This window comes from Glycine soja, chromosome 19, assembly GCF_004193775.1.
Source record: "Glycine soja cultivar W05 chromosome 19, ASM419377v2, whole genome shotgun sequence".
Taxonomy (NCBI): domain Eukaryota; kingdom Viridiplantae; phylum Streptophyta; class Magnoliopsida; order Fabales; family Fabaceae; genus Glycine; species Glycine soja.
This window is the reverse complement of record NC_041020.1, coordinates 3,320,125-3,336,944: the sequence shown is the minus strand read 5'-3', so window position 1 is coordinate 3,336,944 and position 16,820 is coordinate 3,320,125. Positions and strand designations below refer to the sequence as shown.

At 29.3% G+C, this 16,820-nt stretch overlaps 1 protein-coding gene across 4 annotated transcripts; it reads left to right on the top strand.

Moving 5' to 3' along the window:
• Nucleotides 1–7,400: 7,400 nt before the first annotated feature.
• Nucleotides 7,401–16,502, top strand: LOC114398476 (purple acid phosphatase 23). Of its 4 annotated transcripts, none has more exons than XM_028360678.1 (10): nt 7,401–7,810; nt 8,430–8,621; nt 9,573–9,909; nt 10,443–10,660; nt 11,128–11,318; nt 11,748–12,029; nt 14,567–14,689; nt 15,460–15,528; nt 15,625–15,687; nt 16,239–16,502. In XM_028360678.1, the coding sequence occupies exons 1-10, from the start codon at nt 7,537–7,539 to the stop codon at nt 16,251–16,253; spliced, it is 1,764 nt and encodes a 587-aa protein (XP_028216479.1). In that variant the 5' UTR covers nt 7,401–7,536; the 3' UTR covers nt 16,254–16,502. The 4 variants fall into 4 exon arrangements, with proteins under 4 accessions (XP_028216479.1, XP_028216482.1, XP_028216480.1 ...); XM_028360682.1 differs by having other exon boundaries at nt 7,585–7,810; nt 8,441–8,621; XM_028360681.1 differs by lacking the exon at nt 8,430–8,621.
• Nucleotides 16,503–16,820: the final 318 nt, after the last annotated feature.

Here is a 16,820-nt window from a genome sequence, read left to right as displayed (position 1 = left end):
TGGATGGTGTTGATGTAGCAATGAAAAAGAGTCTACACAATAAAGATAGATAAATGAGTTCATTAGATTTTTGGATACAATTATTGATCATTTAATAATCATAAGTATGACGATAGTACTATATACAACAATATTCACCTGATAAGTAGACATTTTAAATCAATTTACTTTAGTGGAGGTGATATAATAACAAACATCCAATAGTTGCATTGGTCATGTGATGCTGCAACATAAAGAAATAAATGTAATTATATTGAAATTTTGTAAATTAAATATTGACTTGTAGGAAATGATATCTAAGGAAAATGAATTAGGTTGAGAATGTAGGAATTGTAAGTATAACAATTTGGTAAGCATACTTGTTTATAAGTTTGCAAATACTTCTTTGTATACTACATTAATGGTAGTATTTTTTGTAATGTCTTGTTTATCATGAATAAGAATACGTAGTCCTTTTTTACTTTGCACTCGTGAAAGTGCAACATATAGTTGGCCATGACAAAATACTGGGTTTGACAAATACAATCCAACATGAGCCAAGGAATGTCCTTGAGACTTGTTTATAGTAATATTTGAGATTTCTTAAAATGTTAAATATTACTAATATTTAAGAATATATATAAAAAATTAACTTGTATATTTAAGCAAATAACAAATAACCATATAGGCTAGTAATATGGTTTAGATTACAAAGATGGAACATTGTCTGATAAAACTGGTTAATGGAATAACAATTCAAAGTACTATGACAGACCCAAAAATAACGTATGATGTGTTTAAGCAAATAACAAATAACTATATATTCACGAACAAACAATTAAAAAAAAAACGTATGAGAGGTCCCATAACGTCAACATGGAAAGTAATATGTTTGTCCCGTGGGTCATCCATTTATTTCTGATCATATAATGATAATCTTTTTTACTTTCCATGATAATCTTTTGTACCTTAGCAAACATTTAGTCTATTAATCCATATATATACTCTAATAATCTACTTAGTATATTAAGTGCTAACCTTTTACGGTTTCCGTTCCTCATCCATATTTATTGCTGATCAGTATAATGATAATTTTTTCCATATATTCACGAACAAACAATTATAAAAAAAACGTATGAGAGGTCTCATGACGTCAACATTGAAAGTAATATGTTTGTCCTGTGGGTCATCCATATTTATTGTTGATCATATAATGATAATCTTTTTCACTTCCCATGATAATCTTTTACATCTCAGCAAACACTTAATCTATTAATCCATATATATACTCTAATAATCTACTTAGTATATTAAGCGCTAACCTTTTACGGTTTTCGTGCATCATCTATATTTATTACTAATCAGTATAATGAATGGAGAGGAACGAAAATGAAAGATGGAGAGGATACAAATGTGAGCGTATCACGAAACCCTTCGAGTTCACTCAGTTCAAAAGTAAATTCAAAATACAAACGTATTTGGAAAATGCAAACGTTGGGGAAATGGTGCAACAATTAATGCATGAAATGGGTCACGTCATTGGTATCGTATATGATGCATCGATAATGATGCTACAATTAATTTATGTGCATTGATAATGGTGTGACAATTAATGCATGAAATAGATCACGTCATTGGTACCATATTTGGTACATCGATAATGATGCTATAATTAATGCATGTGCATTGATAATGGTGCCACAATTAATGCATGAAATGGGTCACGTAAGCGTGAAATGCATTAATATTGGTATTGCATTAATTAAGAAGGTACCATATTAATTACATTTTTTATTTAAAAATAAATTAAAAAAACCGAATAAACGTAAAAAAATAGCCATGTAGGTCAGTATTGATGTTGACATTTTTTGACGAAAAAATGGGTTAACCACATAAATGAAACTTGTTTGGTGCCATTTTAAAATATATAAATTATTTTATGGTATTAGTGTGCGAGTCATTTTCTTTTTTTTTTCATACTATAACTTATTTTATCATGTTTATTGTCTTTACTATATTTAAAAAAAAATCTCTATACTCATGCTGTCATGCATTTGAAAATTATTATTATTTCTATATCCTGACAAAATATTTAAAATTGATTGTTAAGTACTTATTAATTTGAAATGAAAATTAACAAAAATATGAATAAAATATACTTATTAATTAAATGTCAATAAATTGACAATGATTATGATAAAAACAAATACAAAATTGAATCTGTTTTAATAATATGTTAAAATTGATAATGTAATATTTAAAATTGATTGTTAAGTACCTACTAATTTGAAATAAAATTTAACAAAAATACGAATAAAATATGCTTATTAATTAAACGTTAATAAATTTATAATGATTACGGTAAAAACAAATACAAAATTGATGCTGATTTTAATAATATGTTAAAATTGATACTATAATATTTAAAATTGATTGTTAAGTACCTATTAATTTGAAATGAAAATTAACAAAAAATATAAATAAAATATGCTTATTAATTAAATGTCAATAAATTGACAATGATTACGACAAAAACAAATACAAAATTGAAGCTGTTTTAATAATATGTTAAAATTGATAATGTAATATTTAAAATTAATTGTTAAGTACCTACTAATTTGAAATAAAATTTAGCAAAAATATGAATAAAATATGTTTATTAATTAAACATTAATAAATTTATAATGATTACGGCAAAAACAAATACAGAATTGATGTTGGTTTTAATAATATGTTAAAATTGATACTATAATATTTAAAATTGACTGTTAAGTACCTACTAATTAAAATAACTCATCGTCTAAGTTATGATTATTTCCATATCCTAAAAGAAATACTTATTAATTTGAAAATTATGATTATTTTTATATCCTAACAGAATATTTAAAATTGATTATTAAGTACCTATTAATTTGGAATGAAAATTAACAAAAATATAAATAAAATATGTTTATTAATTAAATGTCAATAAATTGACATTAATTACGACAAAAACAAATACAAAATTGATGCTGGTTTTAATAATATGCTAAAATTGATACTCTAATATTTAAAATTGATTGTTAAGTGTCTACTAATTAGGAATAAATCATCGTCTAAATTATGATTATTTCCATATCCTAACAGAATATGGTTATTAATTTGAAAATTATGATTATTTCTATATCCTAACATAATATTTAAAATTGATTCTTAAGTACCTATTAATTTGAAATGAAAATTAACAAAAATATGAATAAAATATGCTTGTTAATTAAACGTCAATAAAATATGTAACGAATTGTTAGCGAAATTGTCACTTTCAAATCGAGAAGTTTAGATAGACACAAACGAATTTTAAATTGATTGTTAAATCAAACAAATTGATTTTAAATTTGAAATTTGAAGATAGAAATTTGAAATTTTGACTTTTATATCCACAGAATATTTTAAATTGACTATTCAACCAAACGAATTGATTTTGTTATTCATAAATTAATTTCCATGACTGATCCAAAATTATGTGATCCTGATATAAACAACACAACAACAACACCACACTCTAAAGCTGAGTGAAATAGAAATGGAACTATTTCCTAAATATGAAGCTAATTAATTTTTTGTAACAGAGCAATCACACATATTTCTATTAACAATAAATGGGAAAAACAAAAAAAATGACAAATTGATATATAGAACGATATAAATATAATAAAAAATTAACAGAAAAGTTAAACAAAACTACAAAAGTATAACGTAATCTTAGCATAGGAGTAAATTTTAATTTAAAATATTTAAATTTATATGAAATTATAAGACCCACAAAATTATAATAAGTAACTCATAAATAAATAATTATGTAATGTAAATGGTCTTAGGAATTTATTAAAAAAAATAAAGAGGTTGTTGCACTAACATTAGTTTAATATTAATCACCCAAACTCCCCAATTGATCATTATTTTTTTTATGATTGAAAATGAAAATGAATACATTAACTCATCATCCTAACATTTTTTTTATTTCTCTAAAATTTATTTATTAATTCAATAATTTTTTGTTATACAAGTTTCAGCTAAAGTAACGTAAACATTATTCTTTCTGAAATATATAATAAAATTGTATATATATGAAATTCAATCATTAAAAAAACAACATGAAATTAAATTGATCAAACACTCAACATGACTCATATATTAATCATAATCAAACCCGACTTCCTAAGAAACTTTTGTGAAACTCTGTCTATTTTGACAATGTTTAAATACAATATTAATAAAATACATTGTTAATAAAATACATTGTCTGGAAATCATAATTATGAAATTACAACTTTAAACTGTTAAAACAAAATAACATAAAAATTTCTTCATCAATCGAATGGGGTCATCATCACTCCAATTTTGCTGTTTCTTGATTATCAGCTACCCTATCACCGGAGTCAACTGATTTCCTGTCAAGAATTCCTACCATTGCTACAATTGAACGCAAAAATGAGACGCAAACAAAAATTAACTAAAATAATATATATTACTAATAAAATAATATTAAATTAACTAAAATCTAACCATGAGCAATAAAAATTATCTATATTACTAATAAAGAATAAATATAATTCAAGCTGTGAATGTTGAGAGCCTCTGCATCAAAATGTAAATTGAAATCACTGTGACCCAAAAAAAAAACATAAACAAAGAAGTTCAAAACTACTATATTCAATCATCTGACCATATAAATAAAGGATGACATATATGTGATAATAAAGCATGTCATATATTTGAAAATCAAAGTTGGAAGTGACTAACTCAAAGGGATTGAACAAATATAAAAATATAACCTATTGAAATAACTTCAGCTAGCATTAAAGGAAAAAATATATAAAGGCAGAACACCCAAAAAAATTTAAGCTTTTGGGTTACGAAAAATAAAAAAATAAAAAAAAGTTACCCAATGATCCAGATATAAACCCAAAATGCAACGCAAGCTGTAAAAGGCTCAAGAACACAAAAATATTTAAATTTTTTGTAGTGCGAGAACTCAGAAAACAAAATAAAGGAAGAACACCCAAAAAAATTAAAGCTTTTATCTTGCGAAAAATCATAAAACCCAAAAAAAGTGGGACACCAGAGAAGGCTGAGGTTCACAAAAAAATTTAAGCTTTTGTATTGTGAGAAATAAAGAAACAAACAAAATGTAGTCAGAGAATCAAAGAAAACAAACTTGTTTGAGATAAAAATCGAAGCTTTTTGTAGATTAGTGTCTTCTTCCACCTTCTCTGCATACAATAGCAAAGGTATTGTGAGAAGTCAGAAAATAAAATAAAAAAAATAAAACTTTTTGTAGTGCGAGAACTTAGAAAACAAAATAAAGGAAGAACACCTAAAAAATTAAAGCTTTTGTCTTGTGAAAAATCATAAAACCCCAAAAAAATGGGTATAAGAAAGAATGAACACATTTGAGAAGGTTGACGAAAACGAAAAAATTTAACCATAAACCAAAAAAACAAAGAAAATGAACCCATACTCGTGGAGTTTTCAAATAAAAACTACAGTTGTAGTCTGCTCTTCCACCTTCTCTGCATGCAATAGAGGTTGACTAAAAAAATGTAAGCTTTTATATTGTGAGAAACAAAGAAAACAAATTTGTTTGAGATAAAAATTGAAGCTTTTGGAGATAAAAATCGCAGCTTTAGTGTTCTTTCACCTTCTCTACATACAATAGTAAAGGTATTGTGAGAAGTCAGAAAACAAAATAAAAAAATTTAAACTTTTGTATTGTCAGAAGTCACAAAGAAAACGAACCTGCACTCACAAAGTTTTGAGATAAAAATGTCAGCTTTGGTGTGTTCTTCCACCAAGAACACGATATAGAAATGCAAACTTGGAGAGGAACGCAAATATGATATCGTTGTCATGGAATCTGATATAAAAATCACAGTTTTGGTGTAAAAAATCACAGCTTTAGATGTAAAAAAACGCAGAAAACAAATCTGTTTGAGATAAAAATCGAAGCTTTTTGGAGATAAAAATCGTAACTTTAGTATTCTTTCACCTTCTCTGCATACAATAGCGAAGATATTGTGAGAAGTCAAAAAACAAAATAAAAAAATTTAAACTTTTGTATTGTCAAAAGTCACAAAGAAAACGAACCTGCACTCACAGAGTTTTGTGATAAAAATGTCAGCTTTGGTGTGTTCTTCCACCAAGAACATGATATAGAAATGCAAACCTGAAGAGGAATGCAAATATGATATCATTGTCATGGAATCTGAGATAAAAATCACAGTTTTTGATGTAAAAAATCACAGCTTTAGATGTAAAAAAACGCAGAAAACAAATCTGTTTGAGATAAAAATCGAAACTTTTTGGAGATAAAAATTGCAGCTTTAGTGTTCTTTCACCTTCTCTGCATACAATAGCGAAGGTATTGTGAGAAGTCAGAAAATAAAATAAAATAAAAAAAGTTTAAACTTTTGTATTGTCAGAAGTCACAAAGAAAACGAATCTGCACTCACAGAGTTTTGAGATAAAAATGACAGCTTTGGTGTGTTCTTCCACCAAGAACACGATATAGAAATGCAAACCTGGAGAGGAACGCAAATATGATATCGTTGTCATGGAATCTGAGATAAAAATCACAGTTTTGGTGTAAAAAATCATAGCTTTAGATGTAAAAAAACGCAGAAAAACGGGAAGAATGAAAAAATGGAAAGAAGGAACAGAGAAGGGGGAGATAGCAATTGGGGAGAGAGAAATGAGAGAAAGCGAAAATGAAATGACACTTTGGGATTTCTGAAGGAAGAGAGAAGGAAAAGGTCTGCAACAATAAATGAAAATTGTAAAACGCGTGCCACAATAAGTGCTTGACATTTCGGTTACCCAAGCGCATCGGGAGAAGGAAACGTATTGGAAACGCTTTAGAAACGCATTGTTGGCACTTTAGCATGAGGTGACACTTTTAAACGGAAATTTGAGCAACCACAGTTTGAGACGTGACCACTCAGGACCTTGTTTGTATAATGATAAATGATATATTTTCTTCACTCTTTAATTTTATTTTCTATCCTTTCAAATCATCAAACAATCATGTCATTATCTATTGTTTCCCTTCTTTTCTTTCATAAAAAAAACAAATTATTTCTCAAGAACTTCAACATTCACGGTTCAATTTAAAATACTATTTAAAAAAAATAAAAAAAACACATGCAGTTACATTTTCATTCAATTATATACGATAAATTTATTATTTCATATAACAGACATATTAAAATTCATGCCATAATCCTTTAAAAAAAATTGATACCATAATTATATTTAATCAAAAATGCATATTCCAACAAAGAAACAGAATATTCCAATATTATAACGGAGATGCCGGTGTAAGCATGCCACATGGCAACAACATACAGCACATGAGAATTAACTACTTAACTGCAAATTAAACCCTGTTCTGTACAGTTACACCGCGATGATCAACCTTGTTAATACTTAGTTTAGTTATCCTTAACAAGACAACATCTTCAACATCCTCATCCTCACAAACAGAAAAAACAGTTCATTCATTTTCACTTTGTGTCAGAAATGAAAATCTGCACCACCTTTTGTGTGTCACTGGCCACGGTTTTGGTGATGATGAGCAACATCGTCATGGCAGTGGCTGAGACTCACATTCCCACCACCCTGGATGGCCCATTTGACCCGGTGACCCGACGGTTCGACCCGTCACTGCGACGGGGCAGTGATGACTTGCCTATGACTCATCCAAGGCTCAGAAAGAATGTCACTTCAAACTTCCCTGAACAGATTGCTCTTGCAATTTCTTCACCAACTTCCATGTGGGTTTCTTGGGTTACTGGTACTTTAATTATCTCCTCTCCTCAGAATTTCCATAAAATCTTTGTTTTTTAAAGAGTAAATACTAAATAGTCTTCTTTGTACTGATAATATAAAAAGAATTTTACATTTTCGTTTGATTACAAATCGTCGTGTTTTAAGAGTAAGAGAATGTTTGATTTTCAGTTGCAAAGATTACGTTTGAGGCAAAAGTAGTTTTGCCAATGGATCAGAACCCTTACTTCTGCGTTTATTTTACTTTTATTTGTTGGATTTGCATTGGAACGGATGTCGCAACATTTTCAACTGAAAACCAAATATGCACTAAGTAGTCTGTGCACCGATAATGTAAAGATAGTATAAGAAATTTTACATTATCATCTTATTACAAATTGTCATGCTTCAAGAGTAAGTAGTCTATGTATCGAAGATGTAAAGGGAATTTACCATTTGACACAAATTATTCAATCACTGTTTGTTAATTTTTACACTAACGATGATTTGTAATTAGTTGATAGTGTGAAATTTTTATACTAAGAGTGGATAGAAATTAAACTCTCTTTTCTTAATGTTTATATGGTGTTGTACTCAAAGGCATCAAGTTGTTGTTACTTGGTTGTGTTGTTTTGGTTTTGGATAAGGGGATGCACAGATTGGCCTCAACGTGACCCCAGTAGAATCTGCATCTGTTGGAAGTGAGGTGTGGTATGGGAAAAAGAGTGGCAAGTACACAAGTGTTGGGAAAGGTGATTCTGTTGTTTACAGTCAGTTGTATCCCTTCGAAGGCCTATGGAATTACACCTCTGGCATCATTCACCATGTGAAACTCAAAGGTATGATGAGTTACTTCTTTTCTTTGGAATTCTGTTCAAATGAAGGGTAGTGTTGGTTTGGTGCTGAGTAGGAAGCAGTGATTACCGACAAGGAACATGCTGCTGGTTGATTTTGTAGAACTTATCCGCACATGTTCCTATAGGGCATAGACATGATTTATGACAGAACATTGTGATGTTGTCTATTGGAGATATAAGGTTGACTTGATGGTTGGGAAGGGGAGCTTAAGGGTGAAGGGAGAAGGGGGGGAGCGAAAGGTTGCGGGTTTGAATCCCTCTCACTGACATTTCTATCAAAACTAACAAACTAACATTTACCGATTGAAAAAAAGAAAACAAATTGTGATGTTGTCTGATTCAAGTGGCCGGCAGATGACCTAGAAGGGAAAGGCTTGGTTGTTTTTGTGTTCGTTAGTTATTTTAAGTTCTTGGATGCAATACTTCACAAAGTTTGATGTCTGCCTTGTGACATAATTGGCAAAACAATAATCAATTATTGGATAGAAGAATTTACTTGTCCAATTAATTTGTGAAAGATAGTTCTTTTGGTAAAATTCTTTTAATGAAAAGTTCTGCTTTTGTGGTCTCTAAAACCTTGGCTTCTTTCTGTATGCTATGCATTCCAGTCAAAAGTTGTGGCATATGTAGTATAACTTTGTTCATTGCAGTTTCAAATTTCTCAGTTCTGGAACCATCTACATTCATCATTTATTACTCTTCTAATCATATCCCCAATCATATAACAATATTTAATCCTTTGTTGTTAAGCACATTACTACTTATTTTCTTTAAATTTTTGAAGCTACAAACTATAGGATTTTTACGATGATATGTTAAAAATAAATTCTGAGTCACTGTATCAAAACAAAAAGAATGGTATCAAGTGAATAATAAGTACAATGACTCAAATTTGTTAGGACAAAGCTCAGAGATATTTCTTTCTTAATGTAGGTCTTGAACCTGGAACCAGATATTATTACAAATGTGGGGATAGTTCTATTCCAGCCATGAGCCAAGAGCATTATTTTGAGACTTTTCCAAAACCTAGTCCAAATAATTATCCAGCTCGAATAGCAGTTATTGGAGATTTAGGTCTCACAAGCAATTCTACATCAACTATTGATCATCTAAATTACAATGATCCTTCAATGATTCTAATGGTTGGAGATTTAACATATGCGAATCAGTATCTTACAACTGGTGGAAAGGGAGCTTCATGTTATTCATGTGCATTTCCAGATGCTCCTATTAGAGAGACATATCAACCCCGATGGGATGGGTGGGGAAGGTAACCTATTCTGTGTTCTGTGACAGTATATGTAATCAAGTCTTAGTTTAAATATACTAATCTAATTGTATGTTGAAGTGTTGAACAAAACAATAACTTGAAAAATCCTACAGGTAAATGTTTGTTCTGCTTTGTTATTATACTGCATTTTCTTTCATTTAGTATTATGTTGGGCTTGCGCATTGATGCATTAATAGTACTTTGTTTGATTTGTCTATTTCTCAATATCAATCATATGCTTCTTACTGCATGTTTCAAAATCAGGTGAAAATGTACTTTTTAGGCAAAAGTAATCTTGCCAAAGGATCAAGATCCTTGTTTTTGCTTTCATTTTGCTTTTATCCGTTGAATTTACATTGGAACATGTGCACTTCATTTCTAACTTCAATCCAAGCATGCACTTAGACAAACATATTGCGGATGGGAGGGGAAGGGGGAGTGGTGAAATATTAGAATCTCTAATACTGGTAGTTGACGGACAAAGTATGAACCATATGTTAGTTGAAAAACAAAATGGTTTTTTGAAACAACAGGTTTATGGAGCCTTTGACCTCAGAAATTCCTATGATGGTTATTGAAGGGAATCATGAGATAGAACCTCAAGCTGGTGGAATCACATTCAAATCATACCTGACACGATTTGCAGTTCCTGCTGAAGAAAGTGGCTCTAAAAGTAACTTCTACTACTCTTTTGATGCTGGGGGCATACACTTTATCATGTTGGGAGCATATGTTGATTACAATAGCACTGGTAAATGATGATAACTAATACAATTTATTTCACCTTACTAAATACTCATTTTGGTTCCTAAAAGTATGAGGCGGTGACTGATTAGTCCTTGAAAGATGAAAAATTTGAATTTAATCTCCGAATGTGCAAAAAGTGTTACAGATTGATCTTGTGAACAATGACAAACTGGTCACTAAACTTTGTAACTTAATATCAAATAAGTTCTCGAAAAATACAGCTTATTGTCAAATTGATCCTTAAAAATTACAATTTATTGTCTTACAAAGTTCACAGTAGGACCAACCTGTCACACTTTTTCCACATTCGGAGATTAAATTTGAATTTTTCACTTTTCAGGGATCAATTTGTGAATTTCTCACACTTTTAGGGACCAAAATGGGTATTTACCCTTCACCTTATGTAGACCAGTCGATGCGTATAATTTTAGATGGTTGAACTTAATGTGTTTCATCGGATCTTCAATCCAGGTGCACAGTTTGCTTGGCTGAAGAAAGATCTGCAAAGTGTAGACCGTAGTGTAACCCCTTGGTTAGTAGCTGCATGGCATTCTCCTTGGTATAACAGTTATGCTTCACACTATCAAGAATTTGAGTGTATGAGATTGGAAATGGAAGAACTTCTCTTTCGATACAGGGTTGACATTGTTTTTGATGGCCATGTAACTTCTACTACTATATTTTTTTTGTATCCGTTTTAGAACATTAGTTTGTCAATATCACATTCGAAATATCCCAGATTTCTCAATTGGAATTTTACATAGATTTTTTTTTATGATGAACTTATGGTGTTACTTGTTAATATCATAGGATTAGGTATATGTGAAAAAATACATTATTTGCCGGCCTAAAAATCTAAAACAAGAGATTTGTTGGAGATAAACTTAATCCATGGATGTTGCTCTATTCTCTTGTAAATTTAATAATACTATGGAAGTTTTTAATTGTCAAAATGTGTAATGATATAAACCTTCTTTCTAGCAATCTCATGGATATCTAATTCTGCATACAGTTTTTTCAGTTATTCTTTTTGATGTAGTTTTTTCCTATTGTTTACATAAACAGTGTGTCGCATGTTGCCCATCTTGCAGGTTCATGCTTATGAGAGAATGAATAGAGTTTTTAATTACACGTTGGATCCTTGTGGACCTGTTTACATAACTGTTGGAGATGGTGGAAATATTGAGAAAGTAGATGTTGATCATGCAGATGATCCTGGAAAGTGTCCTTCTGCTGGTGATAACATACCAGAATTTGGAGGTGTTTGCAAATCAAATTTTTCCACTGGTCCTGCCAAAGGAAACTTTTGTTGGAACAAACAACCTGAGTGGAGTGCATTTAGAGAAAGCAGTTTTGGACATGGGATACTTGAGGTAAAATCTTCAGATTCTGAACCTTTTCATTTTTATTTCTATTGCTAACCAGCCTGCAGGTTCAGTTAACTCAATCACTAATTGATTTGCTCTTGTTGGTGGTGTAGCTTCTCCATTTGAATATGAATAATAATGTTACTACACTTAGTCAGCTAAAGAGTAAAGCAACTAAAGCTCAAATTTTAGCTTCATCAACAAAAAAATGTTTTTTTTGTTAATTTTTATAAAACAAAAAGACCTCACATGTTGACAAAAAAGATCTACTATATAACTAACTCATTTAAAATAAAATATTTCTCTTAAAATTTGACTTAGGTCTTACTCATCATTGGACTAACTCTTTGTATACTTCATTATGAATGGGCATTATTATCATAGGCTTTTGGATGTTATCTTTGTCTTGTTGGCTTAATAGGTTAATTTATCCATCCAATGCCATAATTCTTAGTGGTGCTTGCTTCAATATTGTAAGGATGTTTACCCAATGTTTAGTGGTGGTCTGCAACTTGATCAGGAAATCATTTGCTTGCTGCATTTCCTTGGTACATTGGTACATGGAATCGATTAGAACGATTCATCCAGTTAGATGTAAATGAATTAAACAAGTTGAGCATTTGAAGCTCAAGTTTGGCTGTTGAAAAAAGATAACCTTTATGTTTAACTCATTTATTTAATCAAGTCAAATTTAAGGCTTAAAATGGCTTTGTTTAAAGTTATAAAGTCTGAGTTTAGCTCAGGGCATGTTTGGATAAGCTTATATCCAAAAGCATTTCTAAGGATAGAAAATAAGAAGAAAAAAATAAAATGAGTTTCTCCATAAGTTAATTTGAGCTTATGATAAAGTTCATTTATTTTTTCTTATTTTTCTCTCCTAAAAAGATAAACTTACTCAAATAGGTCATTATTTTATGATTTGATTATTTTATTTACCTTTATTAAATCTCTTATTCTAATATTTTTTAAGGTAATTAATTTAGCCTTTAATAGATATTTTTATGCTAAATGACGAGTTCTGTGTATAAATAAATTCAATTATTATCATTATCTGTTCTCCTTTCCTTAAGCAACATTACCGTTTAATTTGTCAAAAAAAAGCAACGTTATCAATTTTTTGTCATTACACACACATAATTGAGCTTAATTACAGGCTTAAATTGTTTGTGTAGACTCTAGAATAACAAATGAGTTGAGGTTAAATAATTCACAGATATCAACTTTTTTTACGCTTCAAGTTTGGGTGTACCATTACTTTTTATGCATGTCTATTCCTTTGATTTTAGTGGGTCTCATGGCATATTTAATGACTATGTATTTTAATTAATAAAAAGAATATATTTAAAAGAATGTGTTAAAGAATATGTTTAAATCTTAAATACCTAATATTTATGATTCTTAGGATATTATGACTGCGGGATGATATATATTTATCTTGTGAGATGGTAACAGTTATAGTTGTAGGTTAGGGGAATGAAAAAAAGAGAACAAAGAATCAGAATAATAAGATATTAGTATGATATCTTGTGTAATAATGTGATACAGACTCCTAACACAAATATTCTATTTATATTAATAAAGTTAAAATATTTTTTTTTATAAAATTGACAATGTTTAGATTTTGTTTTTGTAAAAAAAATTATTTGTTTTTTGACCTTTTAAAATTAAAATGTATCAAGTTTTGGTTCGAAGTAAAGTTTGGATAAATCCGAATCTACGTGAGGATTTCTAATGATTAAAAACTGACTAATTGTAGAAAAAAAAATTGTGATAATTTTTTGCAATTTGTGATATTTTTTAACCCTCATATCTATAACTGCCACAAATTATTACATATCCAAATCTTACTCTAGACCAAAATTTGACATATATCAATTGTATAAGGACAAAAAATAAGCAAAATGTTTCATAGGAATGAAATTCAAACATTGTAAATTTTATAAAAACGAAAAATATATTTTACCCTATTAATAATTGAGAAAAAATGTTATGCACTAACAATGTAAAAAGTGATTAATAATTGAATACTGTGAATAGAAATTATTAAACTCTTAATAATTAGGTTAAGTGCTAGTGTAAATGTGTTATAGTAATATTTGTACTAGTCCAAACCCACTAATATAATAAGACTACTTATCCATATTAATGAAAATAAATTAAGAAATATAATGAAATTAATAAACAATTTATGGGATTGCTTTAATGGATTCTATAAATAATTTTAAGATGTTCTTAAATATATACTGACATTAACCTTCAGAAAGTTGAAATTTCTTAGCACCTTCAAAATAGTTATGAGGTTCAGCTATTGTTAAATAATTTACTACATAACGACATATTTAGGTATATATACAAATTTATATCTATGTTGTGCATAAAGCTACTTTACCAAAAAATCTGGCTATATTTTGGAGCAAACTCTTCTCTGTATGTGGCTATTTAATATTACATTGTTTTTGTTCATGAAATGGATACAGTCCATCAATTCTTGTCTAGATTATTAATCCTTTTCTTTAAAAATTTATTGTCCTATTTTATTGCAGGTTGTGAATTCAACATATGCATTATGGACTTGGCACCGAAATCAAGACAATTACAAAGAAAATGCAGTTGGTGACCAAATATACATTGTGCGACAACCTGAATTGTGCATGAAAGATTTGAAGGTATACGTACTAGTCCCATACTGAAACTTTACTGTGCATAAGTTTTTTCCTGATTATTTATGAAACTAAAAATGTGAGGATTCAATTGCTTTTGTTTATAAATTATAACCCATTTCTAAACTTTTTACAGCATTCCAGGTTTTATATGACATAAATCAATGATGTTTATATTTTTCAGTTTTGTATTCATCAAGTGCAAAAAAACCTACATTGTACATCATTCCTAACCAAGATTTTTTCCTTGTTGTCTTCCACCGTGTAAAAGTGAATATCACATCTCAAGGAATTTAATCTTTAATTGAGCTCAATAGCGTTGTGTGATTCATGTAGTTGATCACCTAAAAAGAAAAAAAAAACGTTTTTGCTGTTATTGTCTTTCTTGGTGTAAAAGTTCAACTAAAGACTTTCCTTTGGAAGGCTTTCATATGTTTAATCCCACCTATTAAAGTTTATGCATACTGCAATATTTATTAGAAAAAATATATGTTTTGTAGTTATTTTTCTAGCTTGCCTAACTGCTACTATTGGTTCAAGCATCGGTTGCATTATAGATTTAATATTATTTGTGTGGACTAGAAAAATTTAACCTGCTATTTTACGGATTACAAAAATGTTTTTTGTTTCGTTTTCATTTCAAATGGTTGATTATCCAACATTATTTTGTTTGCTTTGCCTTAATTGTTAGTTTGTTATCACCTAAAAAAAATCAAGTTATTTTTCAGTTGGGTTATGATTTCAATCTTACTTTGCCTTTGTTATTATGGTCACAGGATCCACATCAATCACTTCCATACAATTCATCCACTAAATCCTCTTCTGCTATAAACCATCTCTCTCAGGTAATTAAGTTCCTTTGTGCTTGCTTCCTCACTCTAAACCTACACTTTTATGATGAAGAAGAGATGGAATCCAATCTATTTAATTTAATCACTCAGGATGTTTCTATAATCATATCACAAATCCTTGGGGTTCTCTTTATATATGGTCTACTTTCTCAGGTAAATCAGATCTTTGTTTCTCTTGTTTGTGTCATTGTGGTGTGTATAACAAAGATTTTGCTTTATGTGCACTATCTATCTTATTACAAAAGTAAATATTTGGTAAATTATGTTGTTATATATTTTTTGGTATGGTACCATGGTAATTATAGCCTTAAGCTATCCAGTGGTACGTCAAGATATCCCCACAAACTAAAATCATTTGGATCAGCTAGGGAATAATCTTTTATCGGTATTTAATCACACATAAAAATTTTCATCTCTCTCCAAAAATGTATTCTCCTGGAATCAAACTCAAGTCATTCCCACAAATTTGACGTGTTTTACCAATTGAGCTAAATCCAATGTTGTTATATATTAATGTTGTAAAGACTTGTTCTCTTTTTAATTTATTGAAAATGGATACATCAATTGTGTTTTTTAATGTTTTCATTTTCTGAAAACAAAAGATAATAAATTAAATCAACTATATATTGTTAAATTTGAAAAAAGACAAATGAAAATCTATGTTTAGAAATTGACTAATTGTTTTCTTTTCTTACGTTTTGAAGGTGGAGTGGAGCTAGGTGTTGGACAATCACTCATCTAAATCTTGCCAAATAGTGGTGAGGATAACCAAATTATGTTTCTTTTATTTTGTATTATTTTCTGTGGTTGTAATGTCATATATTTTTTATGTAACAAAAAAAAATGTCATATTTTCGGCCAATTTTGAGGCTGACCTTTTATTTATCTGACATTTTAGGTTCAAATTTTATTGTCGTCGTTATATATAAAAAAAAAAAAAAAAAACTGGCTTCGTTCTTTTGTTTATATTTACAGGAGATAAGGATTCATGCGTAAAATCTAAGGATTTTTATACTTAGAAATTTTGTTCGTAGTTGTCATCCTTTGTTCAGGATTGAAAATCAGTACGTCTTCAGCAATGAAGGTTTAAGCATTTCCATCGTAGTGATACTTTGGAATTGATCGAGCATGTTACATGCATGCTTCTTTTTAGTTTTCATTTCTGTTGTGTAAGTTGGGATAAATTAAACAAGATCAATGGGAACTTGAAAACCCATTGAATCTTGTTGAAAGTTAGGATACATCTTTTATTTATTTATTTAAATTCTGCCCTAAATTTGCATGTG